General features: G+C 43.6%; 1 protein-coding gene across 10 annotated transcripts in view; it reads right to left on the bottom strand.

Moving 5' to 3' along the window:
* Positions 1 to 21,310, bottom strand: part of TLR3 (toll like receptor 3) — a 388,659-nt gene that overhangs the window by 138,851 nt on the left and 228,498 nt on the right. For all 10 annotated transcript variants that reach the window (XM_078678078.1, XM_078678073.1, XM_078678076.1 and 7 more), the window contains one exon: positions 1,741 to 1,932. In XM_078678078.1, coding sequence (XP_078534204.1) covers positions 1,741 to 1,932 — 192 coding nt within the window. The remainder of the gene's footprint in view (positions 1 to 1,740; positions 1,933 to 21,310) is intronic.

The following is a 21,310-nucleotide window of genomic DNA, read 5'->3' as shown; positions in this document are numbered from 1 at the left end:
AGTGGTCTATTTTTATTCATACTTAGACTTACCTTGACTTTTAAACTAAGCAGATTTGTACTGGTCCTTTGCTGAACTATAGTTTGGTTCTACCCATCTACTTGTTTTGCAGGGTGACCTTATTTTTTTACATCTTGCAATTAATTGACTTTATTTGATTCATTATTGATACTTAGTATGACTAACTATTGACTTGTGTAATGACTCAAATAAACCTTAACAGTTTTGACTTTGAATTTTGTACTATAAAGGTTTTTTCATTGTCCTAGGTCTGCTGTCTTTTGAGGTCACATAGATCGATCCTATGCATCAACCTTTAAACGTTTATATTACCCCGTTGACACTATGCATCATTAAAGTAACTTTTTAAATAACGTAATAAAAACAGACCATGCCCAGTTAGAGTATCTACTAATACAACACTACACAACATGTCCCAAAATTGACATTTGTTTTATACATCATAAGACAATAGGGTGGCCGGTTTGAGTCTCATTGCGCAGTACCATTATGCAGCAAAAAGTAAAATTTTCTTTTTAGAACTTAGAAGAAACAGACATCTTTGCAGAGTCATTAAGGATAATATGTGCATTATTAGCCCCACAGATAGGGATTCTGTAACATGTTACTGAAATAATATTGTTTTCAGACGTTCACAGTAGCAACGTTATGAGCTCAAATGGCAAATTATTAACACATACCAGCAGTATATTTTCTACTATTACATTTACTTCAGAGCTATACTTCCATCAAGTCCTGAAACAAAAAGGAAATTCATTTTCCGAAAAAGATGGCAGGATGTTATGCTCAAATTTAGCTTTCCCCACTTACCGTCAGTTGAACTTACACCTTCCTTACGATGTGGATTGGTTGCACTCAGTAAACAAAGTGATACTGCCCTACAGTATCTTTTATGCTAGTGTAGACGAGACTGATAGCGATTATTGGTTGTATACACCAGTTGGTCTACCAATGAATGAAGAAGGCGCAAGGCATTGATGATAGAGAAGAGAGGGCCTATGCGGTCACCTGCTCCTGCAGTGATGTGGGGTAAGGACTAAAAAGGAGGAATTATGCGATAGGATTTGACGTAAAGCTCGTGCTAAATCTATACTGAATAGAAAAGGCCTGTTTCCCAGCAATATGTTGCTGCGACCTAAAAAGTCGAAAAATTGCATTAAATTTAAAGGTGTGACTAGACACTGGCAGACGTTGCTCTTTATAACAACAACTGAAAAGTATATATAGAACGGAGAGAAGAAAATAGGCACAAACAAATGAATCTACAAGCAATAAAATCAGTGAGGTTTAGAAGCACAGGGTAGAGAAAGGCTATAACAAAAGAGTCCTCTCGAGACTGGAAATTTTGCAATAAATACATTTACTCATTAACAACATACTACTCGCTAGAATCAAACAAAAGTACTGACTGTGGTGTAAAATATATCAAATAAAACAATTTACTTACATTGTTTATTTTCCAGGGAGCGATTAAGGGTGTTTTAGCTCAAACCTAATTTGCACAACAAAACTCAATTATTCAGGCATCAAAGTAGCCCATGACGGAATAATTAAAATTACTTGTTCCCTAATCCTAAACTAAAACAAAACAAATACTTTGCTTAATTCACGTCATCTCCAATGCATGCTTATACGAATCCCCGCCCTTAATAATATATTCACCTATGACCATAGTAGTGTTTTCAGAAATTCACTTTGCGTATAAAATGCATGCCTTACCTTTTGCAGAGGATTCGATGACAAGTCAAGTAAGGCTAAGGATGTGTTGCTGAGAAACCAAAAATCCTCTTTAGTTGTCTGACTGATCTTATTGGAAGCTAACCTAAGCTCTTGAAGATTCTGCAATTGCTGCTGCGATCCCAGTTGAGCAGAAGGCAGCTTGTTCTTAGATACATCGAGCTTTCTCAAATTCTAGAACGAAACACCAAAGAAGAAAAAATAAACACAATATTCTCTTGGTGCTGCAACACTCAGTAACAAAATATACAGTGCATTCAGTTGTACACAAAGAATGTAGATTTTCCTGGCCAGTGGGCACAAGTGCAATGATGTGCTTTCTGTCGCTTCGAAAGCAACTGAGTCTATTGTCAGTAGTCTTCTCAAACAAATGTCCCAGTAAGCAAGCATTCTAGGGCCAATTCTGGTGGACAAATATCATCAAAAAAGCAACCATTCAACTAACTAGCGCCGAGAAGCCCATGGGAGTACACTCAATAAAATAAATTAACGTAACACCATTACACAACCTCTACTGTACTGAGACACATATCAAACATAACGATAGTTACTGAGTATAAAGGCATTATATCATCTTTTATGGACTTAAAATGTGTCTGGAAACCTGAAATGTTACTAACCACTCTTTAATGGAGATGAAAAATAGTAAAAAATCTTTAGCTTTTGATAAGTAAGTAAAAATCTTTATTGCTTGATTAACAAAAATCATTGCAATTAAACATCTTCACAATAGTACAATATTTTTAAAAAAACTATACCATAGAAAATATTAACAATTTATCAAAACATTCATAATTATGTCATAAAACCAATCAAGTTCATCAAACATCATACAGGCAAAAAAATGATGCAATTGTCAATTCTTTCAGACATGGGCTAGATCATTGCATATTAGACTGCCAATGTGCAATAAATAGTAATTCCAGTGTGAAAAACAATTAGAACATTGGAATGTTGGGAGCTCCATTGAAAACAATGGACTGCTCTGGGCTTATAATGGCTGGTATAAGTCTGGAGCTCCAACATTCCAATGTTTCTTTGTTCACAGCTCTGGCTGTGAACAAAGGCTTCAGGGAGCCTGAGGGGATTCCAATCCCCTCACGCTTCTAAAAGGCTTTGTTTTTTGTTAGAACATTCTGTCCTCTAGTGACAGAATGTTCTAATAGCCTTATAGCCCTTCGTAGATGGGCTATACCGCTATTAAAGTCCCTCTCCCTTGTTAAAGGCCCTCGCCTTCGGCTCGGGGCCTTTAACGCTGGAGAGGGCCTTTAATAGCCGGTATAGCCCTCTACGGCGGGCTATAAGGCTATATTATAACATGCTTCAATAATTACTAGAACAGGATAACTTCAGTTATTATAATACTAATTATTACCCTAGCAGCATGAACACTAAGTTCTACAGAATACCAAACAGTGCAAATGGGCATGTTAAAAAAATTCACTTTAGGCTAAGGGATATAAATATAACATCCCAAACAGTCAGTACCAAACATTTTTTGGCTGCATCTAAAAATGTAATCAATCGGCATAGCAACTGAATCGACTTGACCAATAAGGACCCAATAGGGGCCTGGTCAACTGACCTAACCCAAATCTTTAAAAATAATAGGGGTTTTGAAAAGATACACCTTATCTGACATGGGCTAGATCATTACATATTAAAGTGCAAACGTGCAATAAATAGCAATTCCATTGTGCAAACCAATTGTAATGTGCATCAATAATCACCATAACAGGATAACTTTCAGATATGACAGTACTAAATATTACCCTAGCAGCATGAACACTATGTTCTACAGAATATCAAACAGTGCAAAATTCTCTTGAGGCCTAGGGATATAAATATAATACCTCTCAAAGAGACTCTACCAAAAATCTTTTGGCTACATCTAAAAATGTTATCAATTGGCATAGCAACGGAATCGGCTCACCCGATTAGGACCTTATAGGGGCCTGGCAAGCTGATCTGACTCCGATCTTCAGAAATAGGGATTTCAAGAAGATACGCTGAATTTTAAATAATTTAGGACACACGGATACTATATGCAGTAAAGATTCTTGTGGCCAACCGCAAAGTCTACAATTAGTATCCCGCCACTGCTGAGTCCAAGGTGGCATGCCCTCTTTTGTTAGATTTATTCCCATTCGTAAATTTAAAATTATATTATTTATTTTTGCCGAGAAATGAGCAGTCTGGTATAGATGAATGCGTAAAAACTGGTATGAATTAATAACATACCAAGCATGATTTTTCACTGCTAATGCGTTTTTATCCATCTTTAGGGATAACATTTTTGATTATTTTTTTAGGATTAATTTATAATTGGACATTTTCGATTCATGAAGCGCTGTTTGCAGACGAATATCCTTTAGGCAAGTTGAAATATGGGACCTCCTATTAGCAGCATAAGCTGACTTATGTATAGCCAGCAGTTATTCCCTAGGGAAGCAGGAGTAGAGGAAAACGTAGAATATAAACATTTCAAACAAGCTCCTTGAAACACCAAACGCAGTCTTTGGAGACCAAACTCCGAGCTTATTTCAGCTTGAATACCAATAAATCCAGAAGCTTCGCATCTTTCCCTCTAGTGATGGGTGAGCCATATGAAAGTGTTGGCTGTAACGTGGCTTTCATGACTTTAAGAATATGTTCATAAGATTTACAATTCAACGATTTTTGCAAACATTTAAAAGTGTGAATTAAAGTCTTTAAAATATTATTTAAAAGAGACTATTATCAAACATCACCCCTAGATATCTATATGTTTAATACCTTCAATTGTCCCTGCTTTGGCCCTCCATGAATCAAACTTTGTTTTGCTAGTCCGATTTACATAATTTTAGTTTGTTTTTTAACATTCACTTAAAAGCCATTTGTTTGTATGAAATAATCAAAAGCATTTATGAGTGTTTGTAGGCCAATAGGGGTGTGGGTCAGAGGTATACCATCATCAGAATATAAGAGGTAGCTAATTTGCACCTCTCTCGGCCTTGGAGCATAGGCATTAACAGAATCGAAATGCTGCAAAAGATCTGGTAAAAATAGATTAATAAAAAAAGGAACGGAGCAAGAATACAACCTTGCTTTAGGCCAGTATATGTTCTAAGTTTCCTTGACAAAAGAGCTACCATCACTCAACCTGACTTGAACCCAGGTGTCCGTATACAAAAGGGTAATAGCCTTGACAGTTTCCCATAACATATTTCGAGGCACTGAATCAAAAGATGCCTTTAAATCTATAAAAACAATATATACATTTTGTTTTTCAAGACAGCCCGTTCCGCAACTAAGGTAAGTGCCAACAGGTTGATAGTGGTAGATTGGCCATTCTGAAAACCAGTTTGATTAAGGGGAATGATACTTTGCCGTGTAGCCCATTTTTCCCATTCTCTCAACAAACTTGAGGCAAAGCCTTTGTTATGTTTCTTATAGGTAGCCTAATTTAGGCCCGAGTAACAATATACACCGTCACCTATATTATCTCCCTTATACTACACAGTAACGAGCCTTTAGGATTGAACCTTTATCTAGTTCTAGTCCTGGGTGCAGAAGGAGGGTTTCTCCTAAACAATAGAGTCCTATAACTTCATCAATAGACTCACACAGTATGAATGAATATTCATAATAGTTTTTGGAAACCAGGTAGGGGCTACACCACCTACCCCATCATATCTACGTACACGGTTCATCCCATACGTCATCCTCAAATCCAACAATGGCTAACACAAGAAACAAGGGACAAAGGAACCCTAGATACTTAAGCTTTCTGCATAAATACAGCACATCAGAGAGAACCGAAACTTCCAGGCCGACCCACTGACCAGAGACACTGAGGCTCCTGCATGCAGACGCTCCAGCTGACAGTGGTCTGAACATCTCTTGCGGGGTGTCCAACTCGAGACCAGGACGGGCTCCTACAGTTTCAAACTTCAGTTAAAGGGGTTTGACTGAATCCTAGAGGTATTCTTGGCTTTACACTTGCTCACAAGCTAGGTACACTTAGGTACATCTAGATAGGCATCGTAGGATATGGGCGGGATACCCGTCACCCCCTCCCAACACAATCCCCAAGAATGGGAAGACGGAAACGGTTCTTGAGCTTTTGGAAGGCGGTGAGGGAGTTACCCTCACCGGCCGTATTTATTAAAATATGAAACTAAAATTAAAACATTAAATTAACAGTTTCATATCATGTACAATTTCATTTACACATTACGATGCATTTTCTCGAAATCAAATTGTACATCCTAGCATTACGGGCCAACGGCAAGGTCGTAACCGGTGTCAGATCCCTAATACCATAACTCCCCCCTCACTTGTGAGGGGCGGGTGCACAGAGGACTGTACCTCTGTGCCAACTTCCAATTTCCCTTGTCTTAACGGGGGCCCCATATTTACTCGGCGCCATCTTGGTGGTCGTCCGAGGACTCGTGTGAGGTGTCTAGAAGGTAGCGTAGACCCCCCTCCCACCCCACACTGCTTACCACATCCGCCGTCGTGGATGTCCTGGCCCCGGGAAATTTCCAGGAGGGGCCCGTAGCCCCTCCTCCCCAGGGAGGGGCCGATGACCGCCTTCCCTTTCGGCGTCCCCATCCTTAGAGGGTACCGCCTCCCCGTGTGAGGGGCCAATGGCCGCTTCACCCCGGGCGCTCCCATCCATAATGGGTGGCGCCCCACCTCTAGGGATCTTCCAATTACTGCTCACCGATCATGACCTTACCGCCCGACCAGAAAATAAATACGACAGTTTTTTAAACTAAAGAGAATAACAGTTATACTGGGCATTTTAAAACATAAACCTCCAACTATGCCATAACACTTTTTACACTTAGCTGTGATACTTCGCCAAAAAAGAACAACCATTTTATTGTCATATCACGACCATCCCAACTTTTTCGAAACAACCTAAGAAGAGATAATATCCATGTCAATTGACTTTATTGCAATACAAATCGCTGTCATCAGGGGCTGGTGGGTGGGTCAAAATTGGCTCCTTGTTCCGTCTCGGGCTCACGAGCAACGAGGAGGTGCAGCTTCCAAGCACAGGAACAAGAGGATGCTTCCTTGGCAAGATGCTCCTTTTATCCTTCTTCGGGAGGGCGTGGGCCTTCCCCAACACGCCTACGGGGCGGTTCGAACGGTGTAGGTGTCTAGGACAACCCCTCTTGGGCGGGAAAAGGCACGCCCCGGCTACGCCACTACGGGCATACCAGCCAAGCCACGCCTCCCGCCCAAAATGGTTTCCCGGGGGGATCGGGGTACTCCACCATAGGTTCGGGGGGACCGAGTGGTCGCCCCTTTCCATATGGGCGGGATACCCGTCACCCCCTCCCAACACAATCCCCAAGAATGGGAAGACGGAAACGGTTCTTGAGCTTTTGGAAGGCGGTGAGGGAGTTACCCTCACCGGCCGTATTTATTAAAATATGAAACAAAAATTAAAACATTAAATTAACAGTTTCATATCATGTACAATTTCATTTACACATTACGATGCATTTTCTCGAAATCAAATTGTACATCCTAGCATTACGGGCCAACGGCAAGGTCGTAACCGGTGTCAGATCCCTAATACCATAACTCCCCCCTCACTTGTGAGGGGCGGGTGCACAGAGGACTGTACCTCTGTGCCAACTTCCAATTTCCCTTGTCTTAACGGGGGCCCCATATTTACTCGGCGCCATATTGGTGGTCGTCCGAGGACTCGTGTGAGGTGTCTAGAAGGTAGCGTAGACCCCCCTCCCACCCCACACTGCTTACCACATCCGCCGTCGCGGATGTCCTGGCCCCGGGAAATTTCCAGGAGGGGCCCGTAGCCCCTCCTCCCCAGGGAGGGGCCGATGACCGCCTTCCCTTTCGGCGTCCCCATCCTTAGAGGGTACCGCCTCCCCGTGTGAGGGGCCAATGGCCGCCTCACCCCGGGCGCTCCCATCCATAATGGGTGGCGCCCCACCTCTAGGGATCTTCCAATTACTGCTCACCGATCATGACCTTACCGCCACAGGCCAGATAGTTGACCGGCTATCCGGACCCCCCAAAAACTCCTACTATAGGTCATGGCTACTCAAACTTTTTAACCAAGCTAGGAAGTCCCCTATGAGTAAGACATTTCCTTCCCGGGACAAATGGACCCCATCCTCCAGATACATATGGTCCCCCCGAATACATCCATGTGGTACACAATGCAATTTTCCTGTGCGAAACAATCTACCTAATTTGCTATTAACCTTCTTTACCGAGTGATTCAAAGCTGACACAGAGAGGGCCCCCCGCCACACCTTCCGAGGAATCATATGTGACCATGCGATCGTGCACCCCGGAACCCTCCTTGCCAACCAGCTTACCGAGGCCAAGATTAACTCAAGAAGTACTCGTCGACCAATGGTCACCAAATCATTGCCCCCAAGATGTACTATGATTACGGACGGCGGTGACCTTGTCCGCCCTAACAAACCCTCCAGCAGGGAGAGGTGTGGCGCCGCGGCCAGGGCGACTGACGCTGGAATCTGGGGACCACGGTTCGATCCCCGGCTCCGGCGGCAGGTTAGCCCAGCACCATGTGACTCTGGGCAATAGCTCGCTTAATCTTCCCGACGGCCCCCCAGCGCCTAGAGACCCTTACGGGTGATTGTGCGCTTTACAAATGTGGACTTTACTTTTACTTTACTCCATAAAACCTTGAAACTGGTCAATACAGAGCCCGCCCCTTCCGTGGAAGGTCACCCTGTACCCGTATTCCCCCGCAACGTGAATCATGTCACCTGCTTTGAATACATCCGCGGCGCGCCTCACGTATGAGTGGCCAACGACCCACACCACTCTTTCTTCAGCCGGTGAACTTTGACCGCTGGTCCCCAGGTGTCGGGTCAACAGCACTGACCGCCCCGCAATGCCTGCTCGTGCAACTGAAAATCAAACAGAAAACAAGAAGCGTGAGTGCATGACATAGGCTTCACAACATGTGTAACCGCACATACCTCATAGCAATTCGAGGACCAACGCCCCAATTGTTTCACTTTTTCAACACTCAGACCCCTGGCTGTAGCCTCCGTAGCAGCCCCTATCCGGAAGGAATGGGTCCCAAAATCGCTCGGGTCCAAGCCCGCTGACGCGATTGCCATTGTTAACACCCGCTGAAACTGAAACCTCGTCAGTGGGGTGGCATCGGTGTGTCTCAACAAACTCCCCCCCCATGATGCCGGCCTCTGCGCTAAATACTCCTCAACGCATTTTACCGGGCACATGGGAGACTCCGGGATCCGCTGGACTACCACACTGTCCCCGATGGCTTCCTGATCGGTCTTGGAACTGGATATTGTGACCACCATTGTGTCACCCTTGATCTGAATGTGGTCTCGACACAGACTTCCCCCCGTATCCCACTTATTCCTTGCTACCAGCTCGCTCACCCGCATAGCCCCATGGAATGCTAATGCAAAAGCGGCCCGGAACAGCACCGTCTCTGATTGAGAAGAACAAGTCGCAGGGAGTACGGACATTAACAGGGACAACCTAGCCAGATCTATCGGGTGCCTTCCATCCACTCTCCGACCCTCCAGGCGTTGCCACCCACGCAACGCTCTTTTCACGAGAAAGGACGATGTGGGGTCCTGGATGCCATGCGCCTGTGCCATGAAGGCAATGGCGGCCCTGTGCCTGTTGGCTGTTGCCAGTGATCGGCCTGCCTGATGTAGTGCTACCAGAAATTGCAGAACAGACTCCTCCTGTCCCCAATGCTCCCCCCCCGTTGAACCCAAAAATGACCAATATGAACGGAACGCTCCTTCATATGCCTTCCTTGTCCTGGGTGCTAAACTCTCTCCCACGAGGTTTTGTAATCCGGGGCACCGAGAGACCAGAGAGCTTCGGGAAATGGTGCCGCCACCAAGTCCGCTGAGGGCAGAAAACCCCTGAAGGCCTGCATATGGGAACAAGAGAGTGCATCAGCTGCCTGGTTCAGTACCCCCGGCACGTGTCTTGCCCTAAAGTGGACATTTAATCTCATACATAGCAGGACAATTTCTTTCAGCAATCTCAAAATCCATTTGCAGCGTGCTGCCTGATTATTGATACATTCAACAACAGTCATATTATCAGACCAGAACACCACAGCCCGATCATGCAACCCCTCTGGCCATGTTTTCAAGGCCACCAGAATGGGGAACAGCTCGAGGAACCCGATGTTACCTGTGAGCCCACTATCGTGCCACCACGCCGGCCATGTTTGTGCCGACCATTTCTCACCAAATATGGCGCCAAAACCCCCACTCCCTGCCGAGTCAGTCCACAACCCCAGCTCCTCGGAGGAAACTGCTGGCTTGTTCCACACGACACGACCGTTGAAATCCACCAGAAATGCCAACCATATGCGCATGTCCTGGCGAACCTCGGCTGACAGTCTTGTGCGGTGGTGTCCTTCCTTGAGACCCACCATGGCTTGTGCGATAGAGCGGGAAAAGGGGCGGGCCATCTGTATTACTCTGAGGGCAAAGTTAAGCTGACCCACAACCTGTTGCAGCTGATGGAGAGTTACTTTTCTCTCGCCAATGCATACTTCCAGTGCGGCCTTAAACTTCATTACCTTCTCCCTGGGCAGACGGAAGCACCCCTCTACTGAATCAAGCTCAATTCCAAGAAACTCGAGAGGCGTAGATGGCCCCACTGTCTTGCCCGGTGCCAATGGCACACCAAAACTTTTCATGAGATTACAGAATTCCACCAAAGCCTGTTCACATTCCGTGCCCCCGGCTGCCCCCAGAAACAGAAAATCATCAAGGTAGTGCATTACCTGTGTGAGGCCCGTGGCTCTAGTGAACGCCCATTGCAAAAAGGTACTGAACTTCTCAAAATATGCACAAGAAATGGAGCACCCCATCGGCATACATTTATCCATGTAATAACGTCCTTGAAACACAAAACCTAAGAGGCGCTGATCCTGTGGGTGTACCGGGAGCAACCGGAACGCTGACTCAATATCTGATTTAGCCATCAGCGCTCCGGGCCCTAGGCGATTCAACATGGCGACGGCCTCATCAAAGGATGCGTACCGCACCGAACACAGTCCCGGGTCAATCGCATCGTTCACCGAAAGACCCCTAGGAGCAGACAAATTATGGATCAACCGAAACTCACCTGGGTCCTTTTTGGGGACTACTCCCAACGGTGAACATACAAAATTAACAACAGGCGGGTGCACATACGGCCCCGCAACCCGACCTCGGGTCACCTCTTTTGCAATTTTCGCCTGTACCACCGTCATGTTACGTTGCACAGATAGTTGATTCTTACACTGTGCTTCCCCCCGTAAACCCCCCGCCGGGATGCGGAAACCATATGAGAAACCGTCTCGCAACACCCCAGCGGAGACATGGTCTGGGTATCGGTTCAGCCAAGGGATCAATGCCATGATGTCAACAGGAGTAGGTAACTGTGCCCCTCGGGCGATGTTAGACCTGTTTGGCCCCCCCTCTACCTCCCGTCTCACCATTCTTTGCTCTGCACGAACTCTCGGGGTGTGAGGACTGTCCACACCCTGCACACTCATGCCTGAACTTGCATGTTCCTTGTGGCCTAGTGCACTTGCCTCTGTTAAAGCTCCAACACACCCCTTTTTTACCTGAGTTCCCATTATTCTTGTTGTGCTAATCCCCATTGGCGCCTGCCCGAAAGGGCGCCGCCAAGTAATGGCGGGGAGGCTCTGCGCCATTCCCGCCAAAAGAAGACGACCTCGCCGTGTTCGGCATAACTTGCTTCTGCCAGGAAATGGAGTCGAAACAATCCCACGTCAGGGATGAGTCGTGCTCCTTGGCCTTACGAAATTTGTTATCATAACCCATCCACTGATTACCTTCATATGCTTCAAAAAATTCCATAATACGTGTCTGATAACAGGCCAATTCTGATAATACTTCAGGCCTACGTTCCCCCATGATTGCAGTAAACATACCGAACGCCCTGGCCCAATTAGCGATTGTTTCCTCCACCCTGAAACCCGCCATTTTTGCACGCCATACACTCGGATGCAACAACTCCTTCTGATTTTTAACGTGTTCTATCTCATAGTGATCGGTCAACAACGAAAACATGTTCACATATTTATCGGCCCAAATCCTCTCTTTCACATCCATCGGGATATGCTGAACAATTTTTTCCCTCCTAGAGGGTAACGATCCCTCCCCTGCTATCGGCAACGGCTGCTTACCAGAACCATGAGCCGTATCTGTTGCAGCTGTTGTTCCAGCGACCGGTGCCGGTTTATCCGCGGGAACCTGCGGGGAAACAAGAGGACAAGGTGCCTTCGCAGCATCTCTCGATTGCCGCAACTGCTTCATTATCAACCTGGCCTCTGCCGCCGTGTCTCTTGGTGCCGGAGCACTCTCGTTGTTTTTGCCCAACCATGCCGCCAACTGAGCGGTCAGTTCGGGAGGCATATCCCCCTCACTCACGGGCGTAACTACCACAGGGATCGGCTGTCCGGCGTTCGGGATCGGAACTGGGGCCCCCACTGGACCGACCGGGCTCGCCGGTGGTGACTCAAGAACCGGGGCCTCCCCACCTGCCGCCCTACTCCTGACCCTTTTACCTCTCCCGGCAGGGACTATTCCCGGCAATGCTGGCCCGATGGTCTTCTTCGGTCTACCATTCATTGCCGCCGTCTGCTTCTTCATGTCCGCCATATCTTTCACCAGCGTGCGAAGCAGTTGTTCAGTCCCAACTTTCTTTCCGACCCTCTTGCCAGGCATCGTATCACGGGTATTCAAACGAGGTCCTGGATCCAAAGCTTCGGACTCACTGAAAGAGAAACACAAAAATTACAAGTTCAAAATTGGCTCCTTGTTCCGTCTCGGGCTCACGAGCAACGAGGAGGTGCAGCTTCCAAGCACAGGAACAAGAGGATGCTTCCTTGGCAAGATGCTCCTTTTATCCTTCTTCGGGAGGGCGTGGGCCTTCCCCAACACGCCTACGGGGCGGTTCGAACGGTGTAGGTGTCTAGGACAACCCCTCTTGGGCGGGAAAAGGCGCGCCCCGGCTACGCCACTACGGGCATACCAGCCAAGCCACGCCTCCCGCCCAAAATGGTTTCCCGGGGGGATCGGGGTACTCCACCATACGTTCGGGGGGACCGAGTGGTCGCCCCTTTCCAGTACGCGCTTTCTGTTATCATGCATTTTCCATCCATGTATGCATTTATGAATATTGCAAAATGGTAGACCTCTACTATCTATTCTTATTCACTGTACTGCTGATTATATATATCTGCTACGGTCTAACGGTTGTGGCAGCACATTATTTTACACTATAAGAACTACTTATTGTAACAAGCCCAACTGTTTCTTCTGTGTAACTCTCTGAGACCGAATAAGTGAACACGAGTGACTGAGCGAAAAGTAGTACATTGTTTCCATGATCCTGAGGGATCAGGGTTGTTTTGTTCTAAGGTTGCCAGAAACTATTCTCTCCCCGATAAGAGGAGATACTAGTGGCACTGTGAGCTAGCTAATGCAAACAGGCTAACATTTCCGGTGGAGGTGCTTAGAGTCAGTCTGCCACCAAACCCACAGCTCATGTAATCCGAATGCGCAGATTCTGTATAGGAAATATATATAGGAGCTACACAGCACCTTAGCATCAACATCAGTTAATTAAACTAACTGGTAGTTAGCAGGATTGTCAACTAGACCACTTTTATAAATAGGCTGCAGTATACTACCTTGCCATGCTGCTAGCACAATTTCCAATGTCAAAACTTCATTAAACAATTTATGTAAAATTCCAGCCCATGTCTTAGTATTGGCACGGAACAAGGCATTAGGCACCCAGTAGGACCAGGAGCACCATTTGTACAAAACCCACATAAAAGAGTTATTATTTTATTACAACTTATACATTCTAGATTAATACTCAAATCAAAACTGGAATCACTAAGCTTCATCCCCTGGCACATACCGCTCTCCATATCAGTCATTGCTGTACTATTTTTCCCATAACCATAACACGTATCTGGTTGATTTACAGCTTGATCCACCGTGCCATACAGATTAGTAATACAAGTTACCCAACCAGTTCCCGATATATTTACCTAGAATGCCCTACTGCCTCCCCTTTCGAGCTTGTTAATTACTGCCCAAAACCTTTTTGCCTTATTTTGTTTGGAGCCAGATAATACGCTGTTCCGAAGTCTTGTTTGATAATTAAATTTAGCCTTCCAGACTTCTTGTTTATAAACTTTTGAAAGTGCCTTCATTTATCCTTATAGACAGAATAGGATTGGTGGAATCTGTGAAAGTAAGCCCCCAGTACGGTTCCGTTAAGTAATTCTTTTAACTTAAATAGCTTAGAAGTGAACCATATCTTCGAAGATCTTAATAAATTATTTGGTTTCGTATGCTGTTGAACTGCAAATTTCCCCATCAGGGATTTTGTTATGTAATTCCATTTGTTGCTCATATTTGCATTCCCTAACTCGCACTGATCACCTTACTGTATTTATGTTTTAGCCACTCGTGTTATTTCCGCAACTTTATCCATATGCCAAACTAACCTCTTCAGATTGTATGAGGAGTAGGCCATGATGGGAAGATCATTTGGTCAAGGGCTACACTTCACTAAAGAATTTAATGTTACTATCCGAGGATTAGGATCACTTTTGAGTCGGGGGATTACCGTATATTCAGACAATTTCGGTCTTACGTTTTCTGAATTAAACCTATAGTCAATAATAGAACCTTGTGATGAATTTTTAAACAATGGAATGAGCCTAGATTTTTCTATTAACAAATTAAACCCAGCCTGGAATATTATATCACACCCCTCTTTTGCAATGCCGTTCGTCTTGCCATTTACTGATTGAAACAGAATCAAATGCAAATTAAAATCACCAGACTATACAGCCGGCTTCAGGGTGCCGGATTATTAATGTGCTTAAGATATCCCGCAAGACATACAGCTGCGTAGTGTTATTTTTCCTGGCACTTAGCTATACATCAAGTATAATTAAACTAAGTTCTGTATTATGTAACACAAGGCATTGTAGCCAATCCAGATCGAAATCCACCACTTCTACTACTAATTTTAGGTAGCACGAGAGCCCACACTTTGCACAGCTTGATTTATTAGCGAGCACTGCCCAGAAACTATACTCATTGAACCCAAGCAGGGGTGTCGTTTGTTCACTCCATGTTTCTTGAAATAATACATTGTAAAATAATGTAGGAATAATATTGTATCTGGGACAGACAGTAGATGGATCAGCCCATGAACATTCCATGAGCGCAGTCGTAATTAACACCTTCAATGCTAAGGCAATTCCCGCTGGGTGCTGAGGAGCTTGGATTCCCATTGTTCATGACAAGGTCAGCTCGTCATAAGCACAGAGCAGGTAACACCCATGACGAGCTGGCCTTGTCATTAGCATGGAAGTGGTTAAACAGCTTTATCATCTGTAGCTAAAGACATTCAATTTCCCTCTCCTCTGTGCACATTCGCAAGAGTTGCTGGAAGCCAGGATCAATCCTCCACTCGCACATTATATTTGGGTAACCATTCTCAAATACGACCCCTTGTCGTTGGTAATGAGCAGGCCTGTCTGATGAAAAATATTGTCCCTTTAAGAACAACTCTGAACTTTACCACACAGGGTTGGAGGTAGACAGTTCTACTGTTAGAGGTTAAAATACTGAATTTACAGTGTGGTATAAACAACTGGTGGTTGAAACAATGAATTAGCCGAATCATGACACACCCTCTGTAATCTACTTTAGGTATTGTGTGGCAAGTATCTAAAAAAATCTAGATTACACTAAAACCTAAAGTAGAGAACACTGTGGCTGATACGAAGTCACATTTTCAAGATATGTATTTAGAAGGACTCTGAATTCTGAGTACTTTGGAAGTGGTTGATTTTATTTTTAATCAATATTTGAATAAACTACAGCTCTGGAACCTGTGGCTTTCAAATTAAGACTGATTGCATAATTTATGTTTTCAAATTTGAGAGGGTCACAAATGTTTTGGGTTAACTTGTTGACTTGGGGTTATCATAAGGTTCTCATGTAAAATAACTCCCAGATACTTAACCTAGGAATTAGTGTGGTTTTTCCCCCTAAAAATATTTTGATAAAGGAGTAAAGAGATATTTTTTCTTTCAGTAAAAACACATAAGAAATGGACATTTTGCAGCTTTTTACTGGGGTCAGGTTTGGTCAAACCACACTTACATTGCTTGGCGACAGTGTAATTTGGAGGTTTGTCACAATATCAACTGACGAATTAACATCCACCCATAATATCCTCCCCATAATATAGGGCTCGATTTAGATCTTGACAGATCTGGTCCTGCTGGTGTTTTCCCCTCGTTTTTCCTGCCTGCCGGCTTGGCGGTCTGCCAGCTGTATTTAAATGTTGGCAGATCATTGGAGGGAAGACCGACAGAGTCCCGCCGGCTCTGCCAGAACTTTCCTCCCACGTCAACAGCGTAATAGGCAGAAGGGGTTATTGGAGGGAGTCCCGCCAAGAATAACGTCAAACCAATTACTATGTGCCTTCTGTTGAGACAACTGTGGTGGGGAAACCTCCATCCAAACTCAGGTTGGAGGAAATGAAGAAAAAGAGGCAAAACCTACAATTGTTCGGGTTCCCACTTTCGTGTCTGTCTTGAACTCCATTGTCGATGTCCTTCCTGTGCTGCTGCTACTTGACTATAACGCTTACCAACCCTGTTGTCGCCGGAATCTAAGTTAAGCTTCTATGTCACTTGTCTCACTATTGATTGTGTGTTAACATTAGCTTTCGTCTCGTGAATTTTTACATTGCTGTTCAATGCAATTTTCTTTTTTATGTGTCATGCGTAAGTGTTCATCTTACGACTTATCGTGTTAAAATGTAACGCTTATAGTGACGCATAAAAAATATTTATTTTATAGTGGGGGTTGTGCTGTGGGTGTACACTCAATAGTGTGTGTATGTTGTTGGTGTGAATTGCTATATGTAAAAACAAGGACATTACACATTACCTACATTTACATTTTGTCGTAGTCACAACATATATGTGTAGTGAGTAGTACTTAGGTGTCTCCACACCACCATGGCCCCACTCAGTCAGGACTCACCAGCACAACGGGAAAATCTAAATCATCATAAACCCGCAAGTCTGATGGAGTACTGTTAGCCAGCAGAGAAGACCGCCGCCATGACAGAACATAGTCTGTTGATGCCACATCCAATTATGGCAGGCGGGCGGACAGCCGTCAGCTTGACAGAATAATTGGAACTGCTGCAGCAGCGGGATGGCGGTGGTCCCGCCAAGATCTAAATCAGGCCCATAGTCTACCACAATATAGTGAAGGTATGTATATACATGTAGTTTTACTATTCCCAACTCCACACCTGCATACTTTGACAATATATATATATCATCAAGGTACATATATGTGAAGTTAATAGTAAACCTATCCTTACCTATATATAATGACCTTTACAATACTGTGGTAGTCGATATTCTGGATAGAATGTTATAGCAGGGCAATATTTAAAATGCAACATTGTGGTATAAAACAGTGTAAATCAAGTAGTATATAGTGACAATGTCCCTAGATTAATGCATTGGGCTCAACTTTGGAGGAAAAGCTTAAATACCCAATAATATAAATGCTTACAGCTACTAATGGCTGAAGGGGAATCAGAAAGGTGGGTTGAGGCACTACAGGAAGGAAGCAGTGATGTCCAGAAAAATGGCTGTCATCCACTGCCCCTGAGACATTGTCCCTTGTCTCCAAAAGAACATCTTAGTTGGGTCACAGGAGTTATGCAGTATGGGAAAAACCAAATTATATGGCAGGGTTGACTAAATTATGTAGTAAGAAAAGCAAAATTGTGCAGCATAATGCTGCACATTTTGTCATAGTATTACCGAATGATTTTGTCTTTTTTCACACATTCTTTGGGCAAAGGTTTCCCATAATCTGTACAAGTTTAACACCTAAATACAGCAATAAACAATTGAAAGGTGACCAGTCAACCTTTGCAAAGGACTTTGTACTGCACTGCAATAAGTGCTGCCCTGGTTTTTAGTAATTTTTTATCTGTTTGAGCTAGTCACGTTTTCTTTTGTTCAATCAATCAATCTTCTCTTTGTTTGATTATTAGAAATAGCCATAAAAGAACAGCCACACATCTCATAAAATATGCAATCAAATTACAATCAATTAAAAAATAAGCATAAATAAGTAAAACATAAAATAATCACAGAGTTATATCAACATATTGCGTTTTTGGGAAAAGCTCCCACTGCATGACAAATGGTAACATCTGCTGCCATGCACAGAAAATAAAAGGCTGGACTGCAGTGCAGAGACCCCTGCCTTTTAGGTTTGGCCTGCACAGCCCTTGTGAAATCTATTGTATTCAATATAAATCTTAAAAGAAGCTTACATCCCGCCCCCTTGATTTTCATTGGTTCCTGTGATTCCCACTTTCTTTTCCTCCATTTCTATTGGCAGTAGCGTGCTTCCTCGTGTGTCTGCTATTATCAGTCTCCCGAGGCCCAAGTACTGTTTTATCTGCTTTTTTGGGGAGGGGGGGGGGGGGGGGGACTCTTTTCTTAATGTTTTGCAGAGCACCACATGCTTTGTTGGTCGTCTGCCCCATACCTAATCTCCCAGCTGCATGCATTTCAAGCGTGCTTCTTGGTTTACCTAATCTCCCCACTGCACGCATTTCAAGCATGCTTCTTAGCTGCATCTGAGTCCCAGTCAATGTCGGAGCAGTGCCAAGATCACAAGTGGGGGGTTGCATCTGAGCTCCAATGAGGTCTTCTCCTGGCTGCACAAATTTAAAGCGCTTATTTTCTTTATTTGACGTGTTTAATTACACATGTTAAGGATTCATCTCATGGCAGCGCGCATTTGAAGGGTCCGTAACAGCTGTATTATTTTAAGGTATTCTTCTATACTTTTTAAATACTAGTAGTTCTCTGCAAGCTTTACTGAGAGACAGCTAGCCACCTCATCACCAACTTACCTTGATGACATTATGTCATTAGGGACACCATATTCCCGTCATGCACTCTTTCCTTTTACATGACTTTTCAGGTGTCAGCCTTATTGTCATCTTGAAATAAACTCAAATTACAACCCCCAGAATGCAGTTTGGGTGAGAAATTGTGCTCCTGATGGTATAGCATATGTAACTCACGGTGTCTGTGTCTGGTGTGTAGATGGTTCATTGGTCCTATTTAGCTCCCAATTTTGCATTATAAACGTTTTTCACATGCAAATTCGGTACTACAGCAATTCAGATGACATGGGATAACATGATATGCTTCAATATACTTTTCACATGCTCTCGATGCCTACCTTGTATGTAGCACTTAAAACCTGACATTTTGTAAGCTGCATTTCCCAACCCAGTGCTGGCTCATAGGGAATCTGAGGCACAGGGAACTGGGGCAGTGTTTGCTTAGGATCATACAGTTTGATCAAGGGGAGCAAAGCCCTTGCTTTCGCAGTCAACATTAGTGATAGTTGTCGGAATGCTGTAGCAATTGTGTGATTGCGTATTTCTGTTCTGCAGACGCAGCATGTGGTGAATGGGTTTTAGAAACGTGCAAATAGGGAACAAGTCCTAACAAAAAAATAAGGGGGGTGGGTGATAAGCTAAGTTAGGAACTAAGTACGTGACATTGTGGCGCATAACTGGGCAGTGTAAAAAGGAATAGGTCCCAATCACAAATGGACAACAGAGGATATGTCCAGTTTCAATATTACTACTGGGGGTGTCTAACTAAAAACAGCATGCCACAATCATGGGCGAGAAAGGCAAAGGTACAATGTAGTGTTATACAATGTTAACCGTTTCCCTAAGGGGACAGTTATAGACTTGCAACAAAAGTAACAAATTATTTAGGCTATAAACATCATATGAAACTTATCGCAACACATGTTTGGTAAAACTCTGGTTTCAAATTTATTAACAAAATCAATATTACAATTCATATAGTCATTAAAAAAACAATTATAAAACCATGTCCCACTGGACATATACAATTAACATTGATAAAAAAATCTTTTTGTCTTTTTATACAAAACCATTAAAAACAAGAAGAATCACAAAAGTCGACGCGGCGTTTCGGTTTTTCTCTTCTTCAGGACTGATTCTAAACAGTTAAAAGACACAGAGTTACCATCCATTATCACGTTTATACAGCATTCACCCGCAATATCTCTGTATTTACATTTTGTTAACAGTTGCATATATTTTTTAAAATAAAGGTTCTGTTCAGTTCTCTCAACCACTTATGTCAATAATCGTTTGCTTAAACCAAACAATACCACACTCTTCTTTTCATGGTATCATGTACATATTACCCCTTCCCCGTCTGGTTCAACAATTCAATTTTGTTTGCCTTTCCCTTGGAGTTCTTACTCCACAGCTGTAGTACCCACTACCAAGAAATGTCTACTACCAGCCTACCTTGTTCCAAGTGGAGTGAAAATGGCTCTACTGGAGGGCGCTGGCTATACCCAAGAATTTTCTATGGGATTTTCAGTGGAAGACGAATCACAAAATGCCGTGTTCAATTGACAAGGTGTGATCTCTCTAAATTAAAAGATGTTTTATTTTTAGTGGACCATCCATTGGATTTTTCATTTTTGTTCTAACAAGTAGCTACTTCACATTGAGTGGGCAATACCACCGCTACATACACCGCTACATTGTATGTAGCGGTGGTATTGCCCACTCAATGTGAAGAGAGAGATGGATCAAAATGTTATGTGGTCAACAAAATTGTTGCAATCATAATCTCTGATAAAGTGATACCTAGATGTGGTCAGATATTCTGTATAACAAAAGTTATTGCATAATCTCTTACTGTGACAAAAATGAATAACACCACAGAAAACCTTTACCTAATCAAACTTTCTGATAAATGTTGGGCCGCAATTTGGAAAGCAACAGGAATTCGGGTGCTAGGATTGCAGGAATATAATTCATCAAACGAGTTGAGTGATCATAATGTTAATTTGGGTGTTCAAATTGGCATAAATGGCAAACGGTATTTGTGGTTCATTGTAGTTGGTAACCTTGACATTGACAAAGTTGAGCACTGTATAGCTCATCTCCTATGCTGATAGTTCCTGCTCCTGAGAATATGAGTCAAACTGAAATTGAATCTATTGAAGCATTTTAGAATACTAGGTTTGGCGCTTCTTTGTGTGTACTAATGCAAATATGTATGTAACGATTTCGAAAGTGTGAACGTTGCTAGGAGACAGCTGAAGTCGGTAGACATAGAGGGGTACAATATAGGTACTCCAGGAGTGGTTGTGAAGGTAGGGTAAGGCTGGGTGGCAAGAGGGTCAGGGAGTGACAGGATTTGCATATGATTCTTTGAGAAAATAACCTATACGATGGAATTCTACCCAGATGAATTTACAGTGCTCAATATTCATTCAAGCATTCTACAAATCACTTTCTTTACTGTATAGAACATACAAGACCTATCGGCTATGCCAATGCTTATTAAGACAGAATTGGGTGAAAATGCTAGAAA

Source organism: Lissotriton helveticus, chromosome 2_2, assembly GCF_964261635.1.
Source record: "Lissotriton helveticus chromosome 2_2, aLisHel1.1, whole genome shotgun sequence".
Lineage (NCBI taxonomy): Eukaryota > Metazoa > Chordata > Amphibia > Caudata > Salamandridae > Lissotriton > Lissotriton helveticus.
This window is presented reverse-complemented; position numbering and strand designations above follow the sequence as displayed.